Below are 22275 nucleotides of genomic sequence, written 5' to 3'. Positions count from 1 at the left end.
ATAGTGTACTTTCAGAAACACTGAGCATTTTCATGTCTTCCAGATCATGATGAATGTGCCACCACCAACATGTGCCTCAACGGCATGTGCATAAACGAAGACGGAAGCTTCAAATGTATCTGCAAACCTGGATTTGCATTGGCGCCCAATGGACGCTACTGCACTGGTGAGCATTTCTGGGATTATTAAACCCAAAAACGATATACTAATTTAATAATAAAAGTCTTCTGAATACATATGATAGTTTTGTGTGAGAAACGGGTGCTACATTGCTAAAATCTCATTTCCAATTGCACATTTTTCCAAGTTTGACATCACATCTGACGTGACACGTCTTGAGATGTCTTTGCTTCTCGCATCTGGTGACCATTCGGATCAGTGTAGTCTTTAATGTCAAAAATATAAGTTGTTTTCTCTGAAAACTCATCTCATTTGCATTTGCGTATATTTACATGTCATTGAGGCGTTTGATGTCAATCGTAAAGTCACAAGACGCAAAGACATTTGACGTCACTGACAAAACATATCAAGCTAGTTTTCATATCAGTGACATCAAATGTATTCAGTTGTCACGTTTGTGACCATCTGTTATTTATTCATTATTCGTTAAAGTCTGACAGGCATCGAGGAACATTTGAACATTTTCAGAGGTTTATGCACAAAACACATGCTAAATTGCTAAAATCAAATTTTCAATTGTGCATTTTTGCAAGTTCAACATCAAATCTGACGTGACACATCTTGAAATGTCTTTGGTTCTCGCATCCGTTGAACATTCAAGTCAATTTGCATGTTTGGTGTCAATCGTAAAGTCACAAAACGCAATAACTAGTGACATTTGACGTCATTGACAAGACACATCAAGCTAGTTTTTGTATCAGTGACGTCTTTGGTTTTCACGTTTGGTGATCGTTAGATTTAGCGGCTAAGCGCGGCTAAGCGCGGCTAAAGTAAACAAGATCGTCATTCCACAGAGAGAAGAGAGGGGTGGGGTGAGCAGAGCTCATTTGCATTTAAAGGAACAACCCCTTAGAATGAGATGATTTTTGCAGAGCTCATTTTGACAAGGTAAAAAGGGTGTTGTTTTACAAAACCATTGAGAATTTTTTAATTTCTAGGGTTTTTTCAAGATTGACGTCTAATCTGATGCCGCACACGTCTTTGGTTCTTGCAGCCGATGTCATTTGTAAATGAATTCTTTTTTGACCCAAATTTTAGTTATTCTCAGAAAACGTTTCAGTCTTTTTTGCATTTGCATATATTTGCACATTGTTGGCACATGTTAGACATCAATCATGAACAGTCGCACAATTCAAACCAATGACATTTCATATGATTTATCTCAATCCTGATGCCTCAAGACATATCATGCTAGTTTCATGTCAGTGATGGTCTTCAGTTCGTTATTTTTCAATAATAGTTTACAATATATTTTCATTCGTTAAACTCATTTCTCATTTGTGTTTGTGTATATTTGTATATCACAAATGTGCACCACATTTGACATAAATTGTCTCCTCTTCAAATGTAATAAGTTGTTGCTTCTTGTGACCATCATTGACGTATTATTCTCTAACGACTTGCGCTATTTCCTCCTCCGTGTCGTTCTGACAGACATCGACGAATGCCAGACCTCGGGCATCTGTATGAACGGCCGCTGCGTGAACACCGAGGGCTCTTTCCGCTGCGAGTGCCCGCCAGGACTAGCCATCGATGTGGACGGCCGCGTCTGCGTGGACACCCACATGCGCACCACCTGCTACGGCGCAATAAAAATGGGCACATGTTCGCGTCCGTTCCCCAGGGCGGTGACAAAGTCGGAATGCTGCTGCGCCAACCCAGAACACGGCTTCGGAGAACCCTGCCAACCCTGCCCCGCGTTCAACTCCGGTAAACCGCAACAATATGCCTTCCAGTCGCGAACGATACTTTAATATTAACGCAATGTTGTGTGTTAGCAAGGTGGCTAACGTTGTTTGTTGTTCGCAGCTGAGTTTCAGGCAGTGTGCAGCAGCGGACCTGGAATCACCGCAGATGGACGAGGTAAGTCTGTTTGCGCTAATGCGCTAATCGCGTTAGCGAATGCTAAATGCTAACTGCATTCGGTATCTTCGTAGACATCAACGAATGCGCTTTGGATCCGGACATCTGTCAAAACGGGATCTGCGAGAACTTGCGCGGAAGCTACCGTTGCATCTGTAACATCGGTTATGAATCTGACGCTAGCGGCAAAAATTGTGTGGGTGAGTTGCGTTACGTCTTAATTACGTAACTTTTTTACTATATACTGTAGCAATACATAACTTCTACTATGTTTTATATACAAAACACTTTAGTACAACACTTGCTTTGAAACCTAAGAGGAATAGTTGTGTTTGATTAATTTTCGGTAACTTTTTACGCATTTTTCAGACATTAACGAGTGTTTGGTGAATCGGTTGTTGTGCGACAACGGCATGTGTAGAAACACGCCAGGAAGTTACACTTGCACCTGCCCCAAAGGATTCTCCTTTAAGGCCGATTCGGAGACTTGCGAAGGTTTCCTTACGAATATTTTTTTTCATTAATGATCTATATTTATACATTGTATACATTGTATATTTCCTTCTTACCTTTCGTAGACGTCAACGAATGCGACTCCAACCCTTGCATTAACGGCGTGTGCCGCAACATAGCCGGTTCATTCAGTTGCGAATGTTCCCATGGTAGCAAGCTGGACTCCACCAACACCATCTGCGTAGGTAAGTACAAAAAGTCGTTTTGAGCAAACAGAAGTGTTTCCATGGTAACCGTGACGTCTCTGATTGGTGGATCTCTTATGGATCGTTTAGTGGCTATTAAATGTCTTTTTAAAATTGCAATGAAAGGTTTGCCAAGAGTGCAACCAAACGCTACTTGAGAGACTTTATTACGCAACGTTAGCATAGTGATCTTTGTCAATTTTATTTCATCTTTAGAGGTCACTAGACAGCAGTCTGCTACTTTTGTTCATTTCTATCTAGGTGGTTTTCATTCTTTGTCTGAAACCGAACACCATTTGATTGAAATTAATGGAGTATGAAGGCTATAGGTCACACGTTGTGCTTTTAACATGAATGCCCACTGCGATCCCATCCCGCTAGATATCCGAGTTGGTTTTTATATATCTGCAGAAATGCATCCACTCTCCGCAGGGGAGCCGCTCTAAAATGTCACAACGTCCTTTTGTCATCGTCACGCTTTTTGGTTGTCTTTCACGTATTTGCTCCATGCAGACAGCATGAAAGGAACCTGCTGGCTAAACATCCAGGACGGCCGCTGTGAGGTGAATATCAACGGGGCCACGCTAAAGTCAGAGTGTTGCTCTACGCTCGGGGCGGCCTGGGGAAGCCCATGTGAACGCTGTGAAATTGGTTAGTTCATATACCAAAAGCAAAAATATATATATATATACACACACATTTAATATATACATTTATTTTGTTACCCAAAACTTTCACATTAATCTTTTATTAAATGAATAATCAATAAATGTATACATAAATTGTTTATATGTTAGAAATGACTTTAAAAATGTAACCAAATTAGCCTTAAAATAAATCCTTTTTTTGGTTGCCTTTTTTATCATTAAAAAAATTACATTTTACATAATTGAATTCAATTTTTATATATAAAATATATATGTATATATACACATTTTGCCAATTTGTGTATACTTTATATTATTTGAATACATTTTTTATTTAATTCAGTAAAAGATTAAATAAAAAAATCTAAGTAATTAAATGTATCATTATTTGATTTATATTTTAAATAACTGTAATTTAAGATATTTTATATTAATTGTTAATTTGTATTTATTTATATTAATTACATTAATATTATAATTATTTAAAAAACAATTATATTTATGTTTTGTAATTGTAATTATATTTAAATAATAAATGTATTTTTATACATTTTGCCAATTTGTATATAATTTATATTAATTAAATTCATCTTTATTTAATTGAATAAAAGATTACTGTGAAACTTGTGTAACAAATAATTATGTCAATGTATTATCATTTGATATATATTTAAATATATTTTTTTAGATATTTAAGTTATTAATTTGTATTTATTTATATGAATTAAACTAAATTAAATTAATTTCATTTATTAATTTAATTTCAATTATTTTATACTTAAATAATTGTATTTATCAAAATCTCAATTATATTTAAATAATAATTAGAATTTGTACGCATTTAATTATATCTATTTATTATTATTTAAATTTCTATTATATTAATTGAATTAATATCTAATTTATTAAAAAGATTAATGTTAAAGTTTTAATATGTCTGAATTTGTATTTTTTATTATTAATTTTTTCATTAAAATTTTTTTTATTTTTTAATTTAATTAAGCCAAAATGTGTCTTTAAAGCAAATATTGGTTTATTTAACTGGAAAAAAATTTAATTAACCAATATTTCCTTTAAAGATGGAATCTTAGAAACACACTCTCATACACAGAGTATCTCACAAGTTTTTGACCTGTATTTTCTACAGATCCAGCCTGTTCGAAAGGTTTCGCACGCAAGAAGGGACTTGTGTGTGAAGGTACGTGCTACCCACAATTCTTTGCTGGATTAACCATATTATCTCTCTAGTGCACTGCATGACGATGCATCACCTTTCTGCTCCATCTTTAGATATTAATGAGTGCGAGGTGTTTCCCGGCATTTGCACAAATGGCCGCTGTGTGAACACTCAGGGCTCGTTCCGATGCGAGTGTCCGGAGGGACTTACCCTGGACGGAGCCGGACGGACGTGTGTTGGTATGAAAACATATTTGTTAACCATCCTTTCTCAAATTATTTATTGCTTTAGCTGATTTATTGGTTGCAGACAGGATAATACATCAACATAAATATGGTTTTAAACTATCAACTTGATTTATGACTTATAAGGGAAAACTGATCGAAAACAAACCTGTTTTTTTGTAACTGAAAACATGTGTGGACTTAACCCCGGTCATTTAAAGCGGTTTGTGTCCTGTAGATATCCGAAGCGAGCAGTGTTACATGAAATGGGACGAGGACGAGTGCGTGGAGCCATTACCGGGCCGCTATCGCGTGGATATGTGTTGCTGTACAGTGGGAGCGGCGTGGGGCGTGGACTGTGAGGCCTGTCCCAAACCAAACACACCCGAATTCAAAACCATCTGCCCACGGGGACCCGGAATTGCCAACCGAGGAGACATCCTGACAGGACGACCCTTCTACAAAGGTGGAGTCTGTCTGTTTTTATTCATAGAGATGAGTCAATATGATACTGATAATGTTGTTGTTTTATGATACCAATAATTGTTGTTTTGATTGATATCCGATATTGTACATCTATAGTGATTGCAACATTTGAAAACAAAAGTGGAAAGTCAGAGATGTCTGTTATTTATTCATAAGGGGTAACAGCTATAGAAAATTTGACCGATATGATGCAGATAATTATGTTGTTTTGGCCGATAACCGATATTGGTCAATATTATACATCTATAGTATTTACAACATTTGAAATCAAAGGTGGAGCATCAGAGCCGTCTGTCATTTACTCATAGGGATGAGAGGATATACAAGTTTCGACTGATATGATACCGATAATTATGTTGTTTTGGCCGATAACCGATATTGGCCGATATTATACATCTATAGTGTTTACAGCATTTGCAAACAAAGGTGCAGCATCAGAGCAGTCTGTTATTTGTTTATAGAGATGAGCGGATATAGAAATTTTGACCGATACGATACCGATAATTGTTGTTTTGATCGATATCCGATATTGTACATCTATAGTGATTACAACATTTAAAAACAAAGGTGGAGCGTCAGAGCTGTCTGTTATTTATTCGTAGGGGGTAACGGATATAGAAAATTTGACAGATATGATACCGATAATTATGTTGTTTTGGCCGATAACCAATACTGGCTTATATTATACATGCAGAGTGTTTACAACATTTGAAATCAAAGGTGGAGCGTCAGCGCTGTCTGTCATTTATTCATAGGGTAGTTGGATATTGAAAATGTTGGCCCGATATTATACATCTATAATGTTTACAACATTTTAAAACATTGTTAGAAACAAAAGTTTGCTGATATTAAGGTCTTATTATATTAAATAAATTTTAAATTGATTTTAAAGCTAAATAAAATTGTAATAAATGTAATCATTTATAACATTATAATTATTATTTAAATATTGAAATAAATAAATGTTCTGTTCCCGTTAAAATTTTCATTAATCTTTGTTATTAATTTAAATCTAAATTAAATTACAATAAAAAAGTATTACCAGATTACAAAAACACTCACATATCCAGAAAGTCAGATTTCTGGTAGTTCCTTTAGAGTTTTTGTTCTGTGTGTTGAATAATGAGTTGATGAGCCTGTTTTTTCCCCCTCTGTAGATGTGAACGAATGTAAGGTGTTCAAAGGCCTGTGCACTCACGGGACGTGCCGAAACACCATCGGGAGCTTCAAATGCCGCTGCGACAGCGGTTTCGCCCTCACCATGGAGGAGAGGAACTGCACAGGTCAACATCTGCATCAGTAACTTCATCTGAAATCAAACACAACACACATTTCAATGCATTTCTCACATTATTCCTGTCACTCCCGCAGATATTGATGAGTGCACCATCTCTCCGGACCTGTGCGGACACGGCGTCTGCGTCAACACGCCCGGCAGCTTCGAGTGCGAGTGTTTCGACGGCTACGAGAGCGGCTTCATGATGATGAAGAACTGCATGGGTGAGACTCGAACCCTGGACGTTTTCCTCAGCCTCTGAAAGCCGCAGCGTCTGAGTCTCTTTGTCTTTCTGTCCCGCAGACATCGACGAGTGCGAGCGGGACCCTCTGCTGTGCCGCGGCGGCACGTGTCTCAACACAGAGGGCAGTTATGAGTGCGACTGTCCTCCAGGACACCAGCTGAGCACTGAAGCCTCTGCCTGTGAAGGTACAAACCCACTCAGATTTACTTTAGTGGTGCAAACTTTAAACTGAATATTAGTGTGTGTAGGTGTGTGATCAAATTTAGATTTGAACACATTCCATTTATCATATGCAATACATAAAATAAATATTAATTTCATTTATACAAATAAAATTATATAATAAATTGTATTTAACCAATAAATAAATATTATTAGTATTATTTTTTATATATATTTGTATATATATAAAAATGGTATATGCAAAAACATACTCTATATATGAAATTCAAAATTAAAGTATAATTTTACTTTATTTTAATAATTGATCTAGTTTATTTAATAAGTTCAGTTCATTTATTAATTTAGTAATATGTGTTATTTTACCAATGTATTAATATTTATTAAAAACAAATATACGTTTTTAATAAATAAATAATTATTTCTAAAAAATTGTTATTATTTCTATTATTATTGTTATTATTAGTATTATTACAGAATAAACATGTACATACATATATCAAACAAACAATAAATAAAAAAAAACTACTGATATTATTATTATTTTAATAAAATGGATATATATTTGCATAGTAAAATTTGTTTAATGTAATCACGGATTCAATTCATATTTTATTCATTTATTAATATTTCATATTTTTTGTACAATTAATTAATATGCATTTAAAATAATTGTATTTTTAATGTATTTATAATACCTTATAAATGTATGCCTATTATTATTATTATTATTATTATTATTATTAATATTTAAAGACAGTGGAAATAAACTTGTAAATTAAAATTTGAGTACAGTACAATGTATTGTATATATTACTTGACCTTATTTTTATAATACTACTATAATTAATCTTATGATCTTGTGATAATTAATATTACAATTTTTTTCTTTATCAATTCTTTAATATTTAATTAAAATAACTGTGTTCACAAATTTTATTTAATTCATAATTTTATTATTACAGAAATTGTATTTAGAAATACGTCATACATATTAATAGTATTAATAATTAATAATAATAATAATAATAATAATACAATAAGTATTATTATTATTATTTCATTTTACTTAATTTTAATTTCAATTTATTAATCCATTTTAAATATGTTTTTAAAAAATATTTAAATAAACTGTATTTAATTCATAATTTTTACGGAAATAGTAAAAATCCATCACATGTATCAATTATTATTATTATTCTTTAAATACAATGGAGATAAACTTTTATATTAAAATTTGAGTACAGTACAGTGTATTGTACATATTATATGACCTTATTTATATAATATTATTATAATTAATCTAATTAATATCATCATTTTGTCTATCAATTCATTAATATTTAATTAAAATAATTGGTGTTCACAAATTTTATTTAATTCATAATTTTATTATTACAGAAATAGTATTTAGAAATGCATCATACATATTAATATTATTAATAAATAATAATTATTATTATTAATAATAATAATTAAATAAGTACTATTATTATTATCTCATTTGACTTATTTTATATATTTTTTAAAAACTCTATTTTTAAATGTATTTATAATACCTATACCTTTATTTATTTTAAATGAATATTTAAATACATTGTATTTAATTCATAATTTTTACAGAAATAGTAAAAATCCATCATATGTATTAATACTACTAATAAATAATCATTAAATATATTTTATTTATATTATTATTATTATTATAAAAATGATTGAAATATAAAAGTAATTATATTATAGACAGTTACAAATGTAATTTAATTTCATTTAATAAGCTTTTGAAGTTAAATTGTTTTGTTTTGTTTTCCCCCAGATGTGAACGAGTGTGAGCTCAGCGATAACCTGTGCAGGAACGGTCATTGTGTGAACATGGTGGGCACGTATCAGTGCTCCTGCGACACGGGATACCAGGTGACGCCCGACAGACAGGGCTGCGTGGGTGAGCGAACCTCCAACAAGACCAACATGCATGATTTAGTCTCAAAAACACTTCATATGCTGTCTTTGGTCAGAAAATCAATCTAACATAACTGTAAATGTGCGTTTTCTCATTTTCACAGATATCGACGAGTGCACCATCATGAACGGCGGCTGCGATACTCACTGTACCAACTCCGAGGGCAGCTACGAATGCAGCTGTAGTGAAGGTTATGCGCTCATGCCCGACCTCAGGACCTGCGCCGGTAAAACACACACTCACACACACACACACACACACAACACACACACACAAATAACAGTGGCTTTCAGACTGACCCCTGTCTCTTCCCGTAGACATTGATGAATGTGAAGACACACCAGACATCTGTGACGGCGGTCAGTGTACGAACATCCCTGGAGAATATCGCTGCCTCTGCTACGACGGTTTCATGGCCTCCATGGACATGCGCACCTGCATCGGTGAGATAAACGTGACTATATATCAACTCGCATATGCATTTGTGTTTATATTACTTTTAAATATTTTTATATATAATTTACTTTTGTTAAAATAATTTTATAGTTATCTTAATTTATTTCATGATTTTTTTTTTAAATACTTATTTGGTTTGTGCCGTTTAAATAATAAAAATAAGTAGTAAATTGTTTAATTTAGTCATTCTAATATATTAATTCTTAGTAACCTTGATTTAATTAATGATGATATGTTTATTATTTTGTGTTTGTGTCAGTTAAATGATAAAAATAAGCTATTTAATTTTAATTAAATATTTTAGCATTCATTTTATTATTTGGTAACCTTATGAATTTATTTTGATCAATTATCTTAATTTGTTTAAATATTAAAAAGGTGTGGAAGTAACAAAGTTATGTACTTTATTTGTATTACTTTCAATATATATATATATATATTTTTTTTTTAATTAAATAATAAGTTTATATAAAATTTTAAGGTGTAGTAGCCTTGATTTTTATTATTATTATTATTATTATTATTATTTGTATTAATTATTCTATTAGTTTTTTTACTTTTAGATATATAACTTCAATGTTTAGTATCCTTATTTTTTATGAATTATTCAATTTGTTTGTCATTTTATTTTTTATCTGTATGTTTGTATTATTTTCTTTTTTAACTGTTATGTAATTTATTAAGAACTCACTTTTTAAGGTAATAATTACCTTATTTATTTTGAATTTGTAGTGACCTTGATTTATTTTATACTCTATTTTAATTATTTTTTTTTACCCTTTTATGATAAAAATACTAATAAACTTTTAATTAAATCATTGTATAATTTTAATGTTTAGTAACCTTGATTTATTTTCTAAATTGTTATTAATTATTCAATGTGTTTACCATTTTATTTATTTTGTATGTTTTTCCATAATTTAATTTAGCCTTAATTTAATTTAAATTTTTTATTAATTATTTTATTGTTTCTTTACCCTTATGTAATAAAAATAATAATTTACTTTTAAATAAATCATGCAGTAATTTGAATCTGGTTCCCTTGATTTATTATTTTACTTTTTTTTTTAATTATTTATTCAAATTGTTGATTGTTTTGTTTATTTGTATGTTTGTGTTACTTGCCTTTTAATCTTTCTTATATTTTATGAAATAATAATTAACTTTTAATGTAATAATTTGGCTTAATTTGAATATAAAGCAACTATGACTTATTTTATTAATTATTTTAATTAATTAATTATTTTATTGTGTTTTTACCCTCATATAATAAAAACAATAATTTACTTTTAATTAATTCATTAATTTTAGTGTTTAGTCCCCTTGATTTATTTTATACATTTTTATTAATTATTTATTTAATTTGTTTGCCATGTTTGTTTATTAATATTTGTGTTATTTAATATTTAATAATTTAATTTAATAATTTGATATTTGATATATATTTTTTATTATTATTATTTAGTTTTAAATAATAAAAACTAATGGTTTAGTTTTAGTTAAATAATTTTATATTATTTAATTTTACATTTATTTTAATTTTTGCATTATTTTTTTTATTTGCAATTTTTCATATATATATATATATATATTTAGTATTAATACTGTAATGTCTCTTCTATGTTCATATTATGTCCTAATTTTATCATTTTCTTCATTTATTCATCCAGATGTGAACGAATGCGATCTGAATCCCAACATCTGTTTGCACGGCGACTGTGAAAACACGAAAGGCTCGTTCATCTGCCACTGTCAGCTGGGATACTTTGTCAAGAAGGGTTCGACCGGCTGCACAGGTACGACAAAAACCAGATCAGACCAGACTAGACCAGCTCCAGGAGCTCAGGCCGGTTTTGGCACACGCAAGCCGCTCTAACGCGTTTGTTTTCGTGTCAGATATCGACGAGTGTGAGATCGGCGCTCATAACTGCGACATGCACGCCGCCTGCGTCAACGTTCCCGGCAGCTTCAAGTGCCGCTGCCGCGACGGCTGGGAGGGCGACGGGATCAAATGCGTCGGTGAGTGGACGATTAATGACAGCTAATGATCGTCAGGTTGAACGTTAAGAGTCGTGGATGTGGTTTGAGGTTGTTTTTGCGTGGCTGCAGATGTGGACGAGTGCTTGACGGAAGAACACAACTGTAACCCCAACGCCGAGTGCATGAACACGCCGGGATCGTACCGATGCTCCTGTAAGGAGGGATTCAACGGAGACGGATTCACCTGCTCCGGTACAGACACACACAAACACACCATCATTTTACATTTTTTATTAAATGTTTAACAACCATTGTTTTCTTAAGTTATTTTATTTGTTTGTTTGTGTAATAATTATAATTAAAAAAAAAACTATCTTTACTTATAAAGTAATGTAAAAGTAATCTATTACTATAAGTAATATTTTAATTAATTTGACCTTTTTTTTGTTCTAATTGTTATTTATTTTATGTATTTATTTCTATATCTTATGTGTTTAATTTACTTTTAATTATTAATAAAACATAGTTTCCATTTAATTAAATAATTTTATATGATATAATTTTAATATTTTTACTAATTTCTTGCAATATACTTTAAATTATAAAAAATGATTATTTACTAAATATTAAAATTACATTAATATATTTACAGTAAACAAATTACACATTTGTCACTTTACTTAATTATACCTTATTGTAACTCCATAATTATAATTACTTAATTGCAAGTAATAGCTCCAGTTATTTATAAATGTAATAAATTATATAAATGTATTTTATTTTTTTTTTTTTACTATTAACATTTCAGTTTGTGCTTTGTTTTTATGATTTATTCTGTTTGCTTGTGTAATATAAATTAAAAAATAATTATGTAATTATTTACTAAATATTAAATGAAACATATTTACAAACAAATTTTCTAATTGTATTTTTAAAATATATATTTTTTATTTTAATAATATTAACTTTTGACAGTTTTATGCTTTTGTATTGTTTTATTGATATTTTGTATGATTTTTTTTAAAAGAAAAAATGTGTTTTCATTTTTTAATTAATATTAACAATAATGTTTATAATAAATAATAATTTAATTGCCATCAGAGAAACAGTATTTGTAGATAAAAAAAAATATATATATATATATATATATATATTTTTTTGTTAATTTATTTACATTTTTTATATTTTTTTTTATTAACATTTGTCAATTTTATGGTAATTGCTAATTTAACTGTCATTGCAGAAACAGTATTTATAGATAAGAAGAACTACATTTTTATATATATAGATAGGTGTAGATATAGACAAATATATATATATTTCATGTTCATTTATTTACATTTTTAATATTCTTTATTAAATTTAATTATATTAACATTTGTCAGTTTTATGCTTTTTTCAGTTTTATTAATATTTTTATATGATTTTTTTTAAATAATAAATATTTGTTGTTAATATGAACATTTATCAGTTCTAGATTTAATACATAAATGTTATTTATCAATTTGTTTATAATCATTTATAACTGAACTGTCATTGTAGTATTTCGAGTAGATTTAGTAGATTTTTAATCGATTTAACCTAGATTTATTTTGGGAATTGATTTTTTTAATAAATTAATTCATTTATTTGTTTGTGTAGCTTCCTTTTAATTTAATACATTTTTTGTTTTACTTTTGATTCATGTTAATTTAATGTTAATAATAAATACATGCAGAAACCTTAATTTTCTGTGAAGATTCTTCTGAACTGAATAAATGTTACTTTTTTTTTTTTTATCTGATCAATTTTTCCGTATTTTCTCTTGTATATTTTTATTTTATGTGTTTAGTAATGATTATATTTATTAATATTTATTGATTATTTTGTATGTTTGTGTTATTTCCTATTTTATCTTCCTTGTAATATTTATCTATTTATTTCAAATCTTATTTGCTTTGATCTCTGATCGTAAGTTTGTTTGTCCAGCATCATTTCAGCTCTAAAACGACTCATAAATGACTCAGCTGTTGTTTGTTTGTGTGTGTTTCTGCAGACATGGACGAGTGTGCTGACAACGTGAATCTGTGTGAGAACGGTCAGTGTCTGAACGCTCCGGGCGGATATCGCTGCGAGTGTGAGATGGGCTTCACACCCACCGAAGACAGCAAGGCCTGCCAGGGTAAAAACACACACACACTTACACACAGTGACACAAAGAAACACTCATATTAAAACACACACTGACTGAATCTATTCTCTGTGTGTGTGTGTGTGTGTTGTCTGTCAGACATCGACGAGTGTAACTTCCAGAACATCTGTGTGTTCGGATCGTGTCAGAATCTGCCGGGAATGTTCCGATGTGTTTGCGACTACGGATACGAGCTGGACCGCAGCGGAGGAAACTGCACAGGTGACACAAACACACACACCTGAATCAGCAAACACTACATGAGAGCGTAGCCTAAAATTTGAGTGTTGTGGCCACAAGATTGTATTTTTGTAGTTTATTTTAATATTTAGTTTTTTGTAATTTACTCTCAAATCATAAATGAGGTTTAGTTACATCATTTTATATTAAAAATTAAATATTTATTTTAATTTAAGTGAAAAATAAATCAAATATGTTTTTTGTGTGTGTGTGTGTGTGTGCGTAATTTTACTTTAGACGGTACTTCATCATTACTTTATGTTTTTAATTTATATGTTTGTGTTACTTCCTTTTTATCTTTCTTGTAATTTATGAAGTATTAATTTACTTTTAACTTAATCATTTGACATTATTTAAAAATTAATGTGTAGTAACGTTTTACATTTTATACATTTACTTATATTATTATTTGTAGTTAAATCATTTTATATTAATATTTGAATGAAATATACAACATTTATATTCATATTTTATTAGTTAAATTCATTTTCTTTTATTGAATTTTCTTGTTTGGTGACCTTGATTTATTTAATTAATATATTATTTTATTTGGTGGTGTGATTTGCCATTTAATAATAGTAATAATAATAATAATACACATTTAAATAAATAATTGTATATTAAAAGTTAAATTACTTATTTTATCAAGTTATTTATAATACATGTATTTTTGTATTTAATAAATGTGTAGTAACCTTAATTTATGTTATACGTTTTAAAGATTTCATTAAATTAAATTAATTGTATTTAAATTATTTAGTATTAATATTGGAATAAAATACTTTTACTTTTTACTTACTTACTTTTATATTAATATTTTTAATAGTTAAATTAATTTTTTTCTAATTAATTTTACTTTTATTTATTTATTTATTTTTTTGATGTTGTTCAGTAACTTGATTTATGTAATTAATATATTATTTTATTTGTTGGTGTGATTTAATAATAGTAATAATAATAACAATAATAATAATAATAGTAATAAACGTTTAAGTAATTGTATATAAATATTTAAATTATTTATATGCATTTATTTTTGTATTTAATAATAAAAATAATTAAAGTATATAATGTTTAATTAATTGTACACTATTTTGTCATTGTAGACATGTAAATGTATTAGCAAACATCTACAAAGCCTTCATTTTGCATAATTTTTGTTTGTTTCGTTTTACTTTTAATAAAAAAATAAAAATTATTAACTGCAATAATTAATTTTTAACAAATGTTTAGTAACTTTTAATGAACTACTTTATTTTAATTAAATAATTAATCATTTAAAAAATAATTAAATAATAATTTTATTTTTAATGTAACGATTGTACATTTATGGACTTTTAATGTTTCTCAGTTTATTCATTTTAAATATTTTTTATACATTTAGTTGTGTAATTTACTTTTAATAACAGTAAAACTAATAAAATATTAATTTATTCAATTTAAATGTTAATGAATTTAGTTGTTTAACTTAATGAACTGTTTTATTTTAATTAAATAATTAATAGTTAATAAAAATCATTATGCTATTAAATTTACTTTATTTTAATTTATAGTTCAGTTCATAGCAATATTGTAAAAAGTTATTTTATTATTTTTAATTTAATAATTACAACATTAATGACATTTTTGTGTTTATCAGTTTATTCATTTTACATTTTTCTAATTATTTCATTTTTATATTATTCATTATTATTCATATTTAAATTTATATTTAAAAAGTTGTTTTATTTTTAATATAATTCAATGTATTAATTAAATTTAAAATGCACATTTTTTTAGCTACTTTTTATGATTTTTAATTTGAATTTCCTTTTAATATAATACTAAAACAAATTCAGTGTTTTACCTGAATTTAAAGAAATGTGACATCATTTGATGTTAATAATTTTCATGAAGACGTATGTCAGCAAGACTTTACGTCAGCTTTGTCTCACAATATCTCCGTCTCACTTTCTCAGACATTAACGAGTGTTTCGACCCCGTGAACTGCATCAACGGCGTGTGTGTGAATCTGCCCGGCAGCTACCTGTGCAACTGTCCGCCCGACTTCGAGCTGAACCCGTCCGGCGTGGGCTGCGTCGGTACTGAACCCGTCCCACTTCACTGTCCCACTTGAATCACCACAGCAGTAAATCTAACGGTTGTCTCTCTCCTGGTTGTCCGTCAGACACACGCGTGGGGAACTGCTTCCTGGACACGCTGGACCGCGGCGACGGCGGGATCTCCTGCAGCGCTGAGATCGGGGTGGGCGTCACCCGCGCCTCCTGCTGCTGCTCGCTGGGTGGAGCCTGGGGAAACCCCTGCGAACTCTGCCCGGCCATCAACTCCAGTACGAACAACACACACACACACACACATCAGTGTTTATGCTTTTAATACAATGAAACTTGGATTCTGATTTCTGAGTCAAATGATGCTGATTTTTGTAATGGCCAATCATGAAATATAGAAAACGGTGTGGTACATAGCAAATATGACGACTATATAGAGATACAGATATCGTATATAGACATGTACATAAAGAAAAACGCCTATAACAATGAATTCATAGAATAAAACAATGTTAATAAACATCAAATCATGTAAAGTGAGATAATAGTAAATTGTACATTTAATTTGAATAATTTTTTATGAATTTATGGCATTTTAATTAAATAACTTTTAGTTAGGTAATTTTATATTAAACGTATATTGTTCTATATTTTAATTATACATGTTATATTATTATACTTTTTAGATATATTTATTGCATATATTAATATATCAATAAATTCACTTATTTTAATGCTTGTTTTAAGAATAAAAAATAATTTAGTTCAGTAGAATTTAGTAATTTTATTCATTTTTATTTCGCTCAATAATTAACTAAATGTTTGTTTATTATTATATATTATTCAATATAAATTCTATGATATATAAATGATATATTATTATTATAATTATAATTATTAATTATTCTTAATAAAATGTAACTTTTTTCTCATTTTAATGGTTAGTAACCTTGATTTGTAATTAACCTTGAATTTATGTCATAAAACATTATGTCAAATAAATTAAGGTGGCAAATATATAATATATAGCATATATATAATAATTAAATTAATTTACTTTTAATAAAATGTAACTTTTTTACATTTTGATGTTTAGAAACTGATTTATTTGTTATTTTTAGCTCATAAAATAAATCAAGTAAAATAAATGGACTACTTTCAATCTCTTAATAATTAAATTAATTTATTATTACCAAAATTTTATATATATATATATATGTAATGTATAAATGTATATAAATATATAAGAATATTACTATTTAAATTATGTGTTAACTTTTAAATATTATTTTAAGAATATATTTTAATTAATTTTATTTATTTTATTTCTATATAATTAACAAACATATTTTTTTACTATTATATCTTATTATAAACTCTGTAACATTATACAAATAAATACTCTGAATATAAAATAATGTATACATTATCAATAAATAATCAGTTATCGATTCATGTAATTTGTATTTTACATGATGTAAAAATACATATCATAATGTTTTATAAAATTAAATTATTAAATTAAGATTGCATAAAATTATCATTCATTATATATTTTATATTATTATTTAAATATTTACATTAAATGTATTTGAAAAATATGAATATATTAATAAGTACTTTTTAACATTTATTTTAATGTATTTCTACTACTTTTTATTCATATTTTATTTGATAAATTAACAAAACGTGTTATAAATTTTATAATATTTTAATAATTATAATTTTATATAATATCATATCATATAATATAATATTTAGCCTCAGTAAAACCACCTAAAACTATTTCTCTTTATAATTAACAAAAATATTTATATTTATATAATATTTATTAATAATTATATATAAGCCATGTATTATTTATTCTAATTATAATTAATAAAGTATAGTATTTTATGTACAAATAACGAAACATTGTACAAATATATATATATATATATATATATACGTTTTATAAACATCGTAATATTTTCTAAAATTAAATTATATTTTATTTTCTTGTAGAGTGTAACTAAAATACGAGTAATATACCGATATATCGGTAAATATTTAGCTATTTAGCATCAATAAAAACACCTAAAACTTCAGTTTACGCTATTTAGTGTGTCATTACTGTCATTTAATAGTGATTTGTAAATGTATATTGTTATGATAAATGCTGTCAGTCGTTCTGCTGTCTAAATATCGGTACGAGCATCAGTCATTTAACACACTCATTTTTCCACAAGCACAAACTGATTGTATTTATGATGAATTGTGTGTCTCCTCACAGCCGAGTACAAGACGCTGTGTCCCGGAGGAGAGGGTTTCCGGCCCAATCCCATCACTGTCATCCTGGAGGGTAAGAGCGAATCCCCAACGTAATGCCTGCGCTCTGTGTGTCTAATGACGCCTGTGTTAATAATGTGTGTCTCTTTTCCGCACGCAGACATCGACGAGTGTCAGGAGCTGCCGGGTCTGTGTCAGGGGGGAAACTGCGTCAACACCTTCGGCAGCTTCCAGTGCGAGTGTCCCGCCGGATACTACCTCAACGAGGAGACCCGCATCTGCGAAGGTTTGAACCGATAACAGCCACAGAGATATGATGCACTCATACTTTATGATTGATTTGATTTTTAATTAGATAGAACAATACATTATTTTTTTTATTTTTTTTTTGTCACTTTTAACCAAATAATAATTACATTATATTATTTATATAGTATAAATAATATATATATTTTATTTATATAATTTACATTTATATTTCAATCATTTGATTTACTTTTAATTAAACAATTTTACATTTATTGAATTAATGTTCAGTAACCTTGATGTATTTTATGACTTACTTTACTAATAATTTATAATTGTGCGTCATTGTAATTAAATAAAATAATTAACTTAATTCATTTTATAATAAATATATATAAGAATTTTAATGTATCTTTCAACTCTTATTTTAATTTAATTTTAGTACTTTTAATTAAATAATAATTACATTAATTGCTTAATTTCAATAAAATGTTTATATTAAATTGATATATTGTTATTTTTCATTGATGTTAATATTTTAATCATTAAAGTAATTTACTTTTACTTACATTTTACATTTATTGAATTTAAATGTTCAGTAACTTTGATTTATTTCATGAATATGTGTTTTACTGAATTATTTAATTAAATCCATTTATGTTTATAAAAGTATTTTGACTTATGTCAATTGATATTACTATTTTAATAATTAATAATTAACAATTTATTTTTAATGAAACCATTTTACATGTATTGTATTTAAATTTTTAGTAAACATAATCTATTTTATTAATTTATTTTAAAAAAATTTCACTTGTACTTCTAGTTAAATAAAATATTAGTTTTAATAATTAAATTTTTTACATTATGTAATTTTATATTCCATTTTAAATTTTTATTTATGAATGTATTTTTATGAATTTGCGTAATTTACTTTAAATGAAATAATTAAGAGCATATAACTGATTTTTAATTAATTTGACATAATCATTTAATAATTGTAATAAAGTCATGTAGATGTGTTGATTTCAGCAAACATCTACAAAATTGACAAGACCGAAGGAGTTTTTTTGAGTGAATACTGATATTTTATATTTTTTGCTGTTTTCTCTCAGATATTGATGAATGTACGGCTCACATTGGCATCTGCGGTCCGGGAACCTGCTACAACACGCTGGGAAACTACACGTGCGTCTGTCCGCCCGAATACATGCAGGTCAACGGAGGAAACAACTGCATGGGTAAGAGACGCTCGTCCAGTGCTTTAGGACTAAACGAATCGTTTCTGGAGCTCATCCGTGTGTTTTTCTACAGATATGAGAAAGAGCGTGTGCTATCGCAACTTCAACGACACCTGCGAGAACGAGCTTTCCTTCAACATGACCAAGAAGATGTGCTGCTGCGCCTACAACGTGGGCAAAGCCTGGAACAGACCCTGCGAGGCCTGTCCCACACCGGCCACATGTGAGTGTCTCTCGCATGATATTTACTTTAATTAGCTTTTGTGATCTGAGTTACAATTATTTTTCAGAAAATTATTGGAAAAATATCTATAGATGAAGGTGGAGGCGGCGTGGTATAATATTTGAGGAGAAATCGTTGAGAAAATACACTGGCGTTAGTATGCATTGCATTATTGCATTAATATTTAAATATACATCAATTAGTTGGGCCTTGGTTTCTGACTGTGTGCAGTTTACACTCCATTTGCATTGCAGTTGCATTTGCAAAATAAAATAAATTAAATTAAATTGTTTAAACTGAACTGCATTGCATAAAAAAAAAACATATATATATTAAATGTGTTGCATTACATTAAATAAAAAATATAAATACATATGGTTTCTGAAGGTGTAGCATTCAAATTTAGGCTACTTTTTCATTGCATAAAATAAAATTTAATTGAATTAAATAAAACAGTATAAAATAAAATGCACTGCATTGCATAAAATTAAAAATAAATATATTTAATAAAATAAAATAGTATAAAATAGAAAGCACTGCACTGCATGAAATAAAAAATAAATATGTTGCATAAAATAAAATAATATAAAATAAATACATTGCATAAAAAAAATAGTATAAAATAGAATGCACAGCATTGCATGAAATAAAAAATGAATACATTGCATTTAATAAAATAATATAAAATAAATGCATACAATAAAAAAGTATGTCGCGTAAAATAAAATAAAATGTACTGCATTGCATGAAATAAAAAAATAAATATATTGCATAAAATAAAAATATATATATATTGCATAAAATAAAATAAAATAAAAATAATGCATAAAATAAATTGGTATAAAATAAATATATTGTATAAAATAGAATGGTATAAAATAGAATGCACAGCACTGCATAAAGTAAAAAATAAATATATGGCATAAAATAAAATGGTATAAAATAGAGTGCACTGCACTGCATGAAATAAAAAAAATACATATATATTGCATAAAATAAAAATGGTATAAAATAAAATAAAATAAAATAAAATGCACTGCAATGCATAAAATTACTTAGCCTTGCCTAAAATGCATTTAAATAATATAAAATAGGTTTCATTGCGTAAAATAAAAAAAATAAAAATGCATAAAATAAATATATAAGCAGTCATTAGCAGTCTAAGCTTCTGACCAATTTTGTGTTTTGTAAAATAAAATAAAATAAAGTAAACTAAAATTAAAATCAAATAAAATTCATTGCATAACATAAAATCCTATATGTAAAAAATAAATATATAAATAAAAATAATTCTGGCATTCAAAGTCAGCATAAAATAAAATAAAATGTCTATCATAAAAAAAAAACTTTTTTTTAAGCTGTAGCATTAAATTGAGTCTTTACACTGATTATATTGTGAGTGATTTGTGTTTGTGTCTCCTGCAGCCGAGTACCAGCTGTTGTGTGGAAATCAGGCTCCCGGTTTCATCATTGACATTCTCACTGGAAAACCCATCGGTGAGTCGTTCAAACATCTCACTTCATCAACACGAGGCTCTGCGCGAACGCTTTCATACGAACGGCACGTTTATATTCCCCTCAGATATCGACGAGTGCCGCGAGATCACGGGAATCTGCGCGAACGGCGTCTGCATCAACCAGATCGGCAGTTTCCGCTGCGAGTGTCCCATGGGCTTCAGCTACAACAACATCCTGCTCATATGTGAAGGTACTGATACACCACTTCCTTTATATTAATGATTCTTGTCATATTTCTTGACTGACGCCGTCTGTTCGTCACAGATATCGACGAGTGCAACAGCGGTGATAACCTGTGCCAGCGTAACGCCAACTGCATCAACATCCCCGGCAGCTACCGCTGCGAATGTTCGGCCGGATTCAAGCTTTCACCCAGCGGGGCCTGCGTCGGTGAGTCCAGATACGGGTTTTCATTGTGTTCATTAGTTATTTGTGAAAAGAAATAAATTAATAAAAAAATGTATGGCAGTCAAATATATATATATATATATATACACATACACTACCGTTCAAAAGTTTGGGGTCAGTAAGACTTGTAATAGTCTTTAAAGTAGTCTCTTATGCTCATCAAGGCTGCATTTATTTGATTAAAAATATAGAAAAAAAACAATAATATTGCAAAATGTTTTTACAATATAAAATATTTTTATGTAATTTTTTTTTTCAGGATTCTTTCATGAATAACAAGTTTAAAAAGTACAGTGTTTATTCAAAATATAAATATTTTATAACAATGTAAATTATTTATTATTAACTTTTAATAAACTTTTAATTATTAACTTAATACATCCTTGGTGAATAAAAGTATTAATTTCTTAAAAAAAAAAAAAAAAAAATAAAAATGTACTGACCCCAAACTTTTGAACAGTAGTGTGTATATATATATATATATAAATAATAATGTTTTTTTATTTCATTTTATTGAAGTTGAGACTGAATTTAAAAGC

At 28.5% G+C, this 22275-nt stretch overlaps 1 protein-coding gene across 1 annotated transcript in view; it reads left to right on the top strand.

The window, feature by feature from the left end:
* Positions 1 to 22275, top strand: part of fbn2b (fibrillin 2b) — a 78737-nt gene that overhangs the window by 36054 nt on the left and 20408 nt on the right. Inside the window, exons 16-45 of the mRNA XM_051094911.1 lie at positions 44 to 166; positions 1615 to 1890; positions 1990 to 2043; positions 2118 to 2243; positions 2413 to 2538; positions 2622 to 2741; positions 3255 to 3392; positions 4536 to 4586; positions 4679 to 4804; positions 5028 to 5255; positions 6433 to 6558; positions 6647 to 6775; positions 6855 to 6980; positions 8792 to 8917; positions 9039 to 9161; positions 9253 to 9378; positions 11062 to 11187; positions 11288 to 11410; positions 11501 to 11623; positions 13407 to 13532; positions 13641 to 13763; positions 15740 to 15862; positions 15949 to 16110; positions 18105 to 18173; positions 18261 to 18386; positions 19462 to 19587; positions 19661 to 19810; positions 21236 to 21307; positions 21393 to 21518; positions 21593 to 21718. Coding sequence (XP_050950868.1) covers positions 44 to 166; positions 1615 to 1890; positions 1990 to 2043; positions 2118 to 2243; positions 2413 to 2538; positions 2622 to 2741; positions 3255 to 3392; positions 4536 to 4586; positions 4679 to 4804; positions 5028 to 5255; positions 6433 to 6558; positions 6647 to 6775; positions 6855 to 6980; positions 8792 to 8917; positions 9039 to 9161; positions 9253 to 9378; positions 11062 to 11187; positions 11288 to 11410; positions 11501 to 11623; positions 13407 to 13532; positions 13641 to 13763; positions 15740 to 15862; positions 15949 to 16110; positions 18105 to 18173; positions 18261 to 18386; positions 19462 to 19587; positions 19661 to 19810; positions 21236 to 21307; positions 21393 to 21518; positions 21593 to 21718 — 3825 coding nt within the window. The remainder of the gene's footprint in view (positions 1 to 43; positions 167 to 1614; positions 1891 to 1989; positions 2044 to 2117; positions 2244 to 2412; positions 2539 to 2621; positions 2742 to 3254; positions 3393 to 4535; positions 4587 to 4678; positions 4805 to 5027; positions 5256 to 6432; positions 6559 to 6646; positions 6776 to 6854; positions 6981 to 8791; positions 8918 to 9038; positions 9162 to 9252; positions 9379 to 11061; positions 11188 to 11287; positions 11411 to 11500; positions 11624 to 13406; positions 13533 to 13640; positions 13764 to 15739; positions 15863 to 15948; positions 16111 to 18104; positions 18174 to 18260; positions 18387 to 19461; positions 19588 to 19660; positions 19811 to 21235; positions 21308 to 21392; positions 21519 to 21592; positions 21719 to 22275) is intronic.

The sequence above is a fragment of the Labeo rohita genome, chromosome 22 (assembly GCF_022985175.1).
Source record: "Labeo rohita strain BAU-BD-2019 chromosome 22, IGBB_LRoh.1.0, whole genome shotgun sequence".
Lineage (NCBI taxonomy): Eukaryota > Metazoa > Chordata > Actinopteri > Cypriniformes > Cyprinidae > Labeo > Labeo rohita.
Note: the sequence above shows the minus strand (reverse complement) of the source record. Positions and strands in the feature narration are given on the sequence as shown.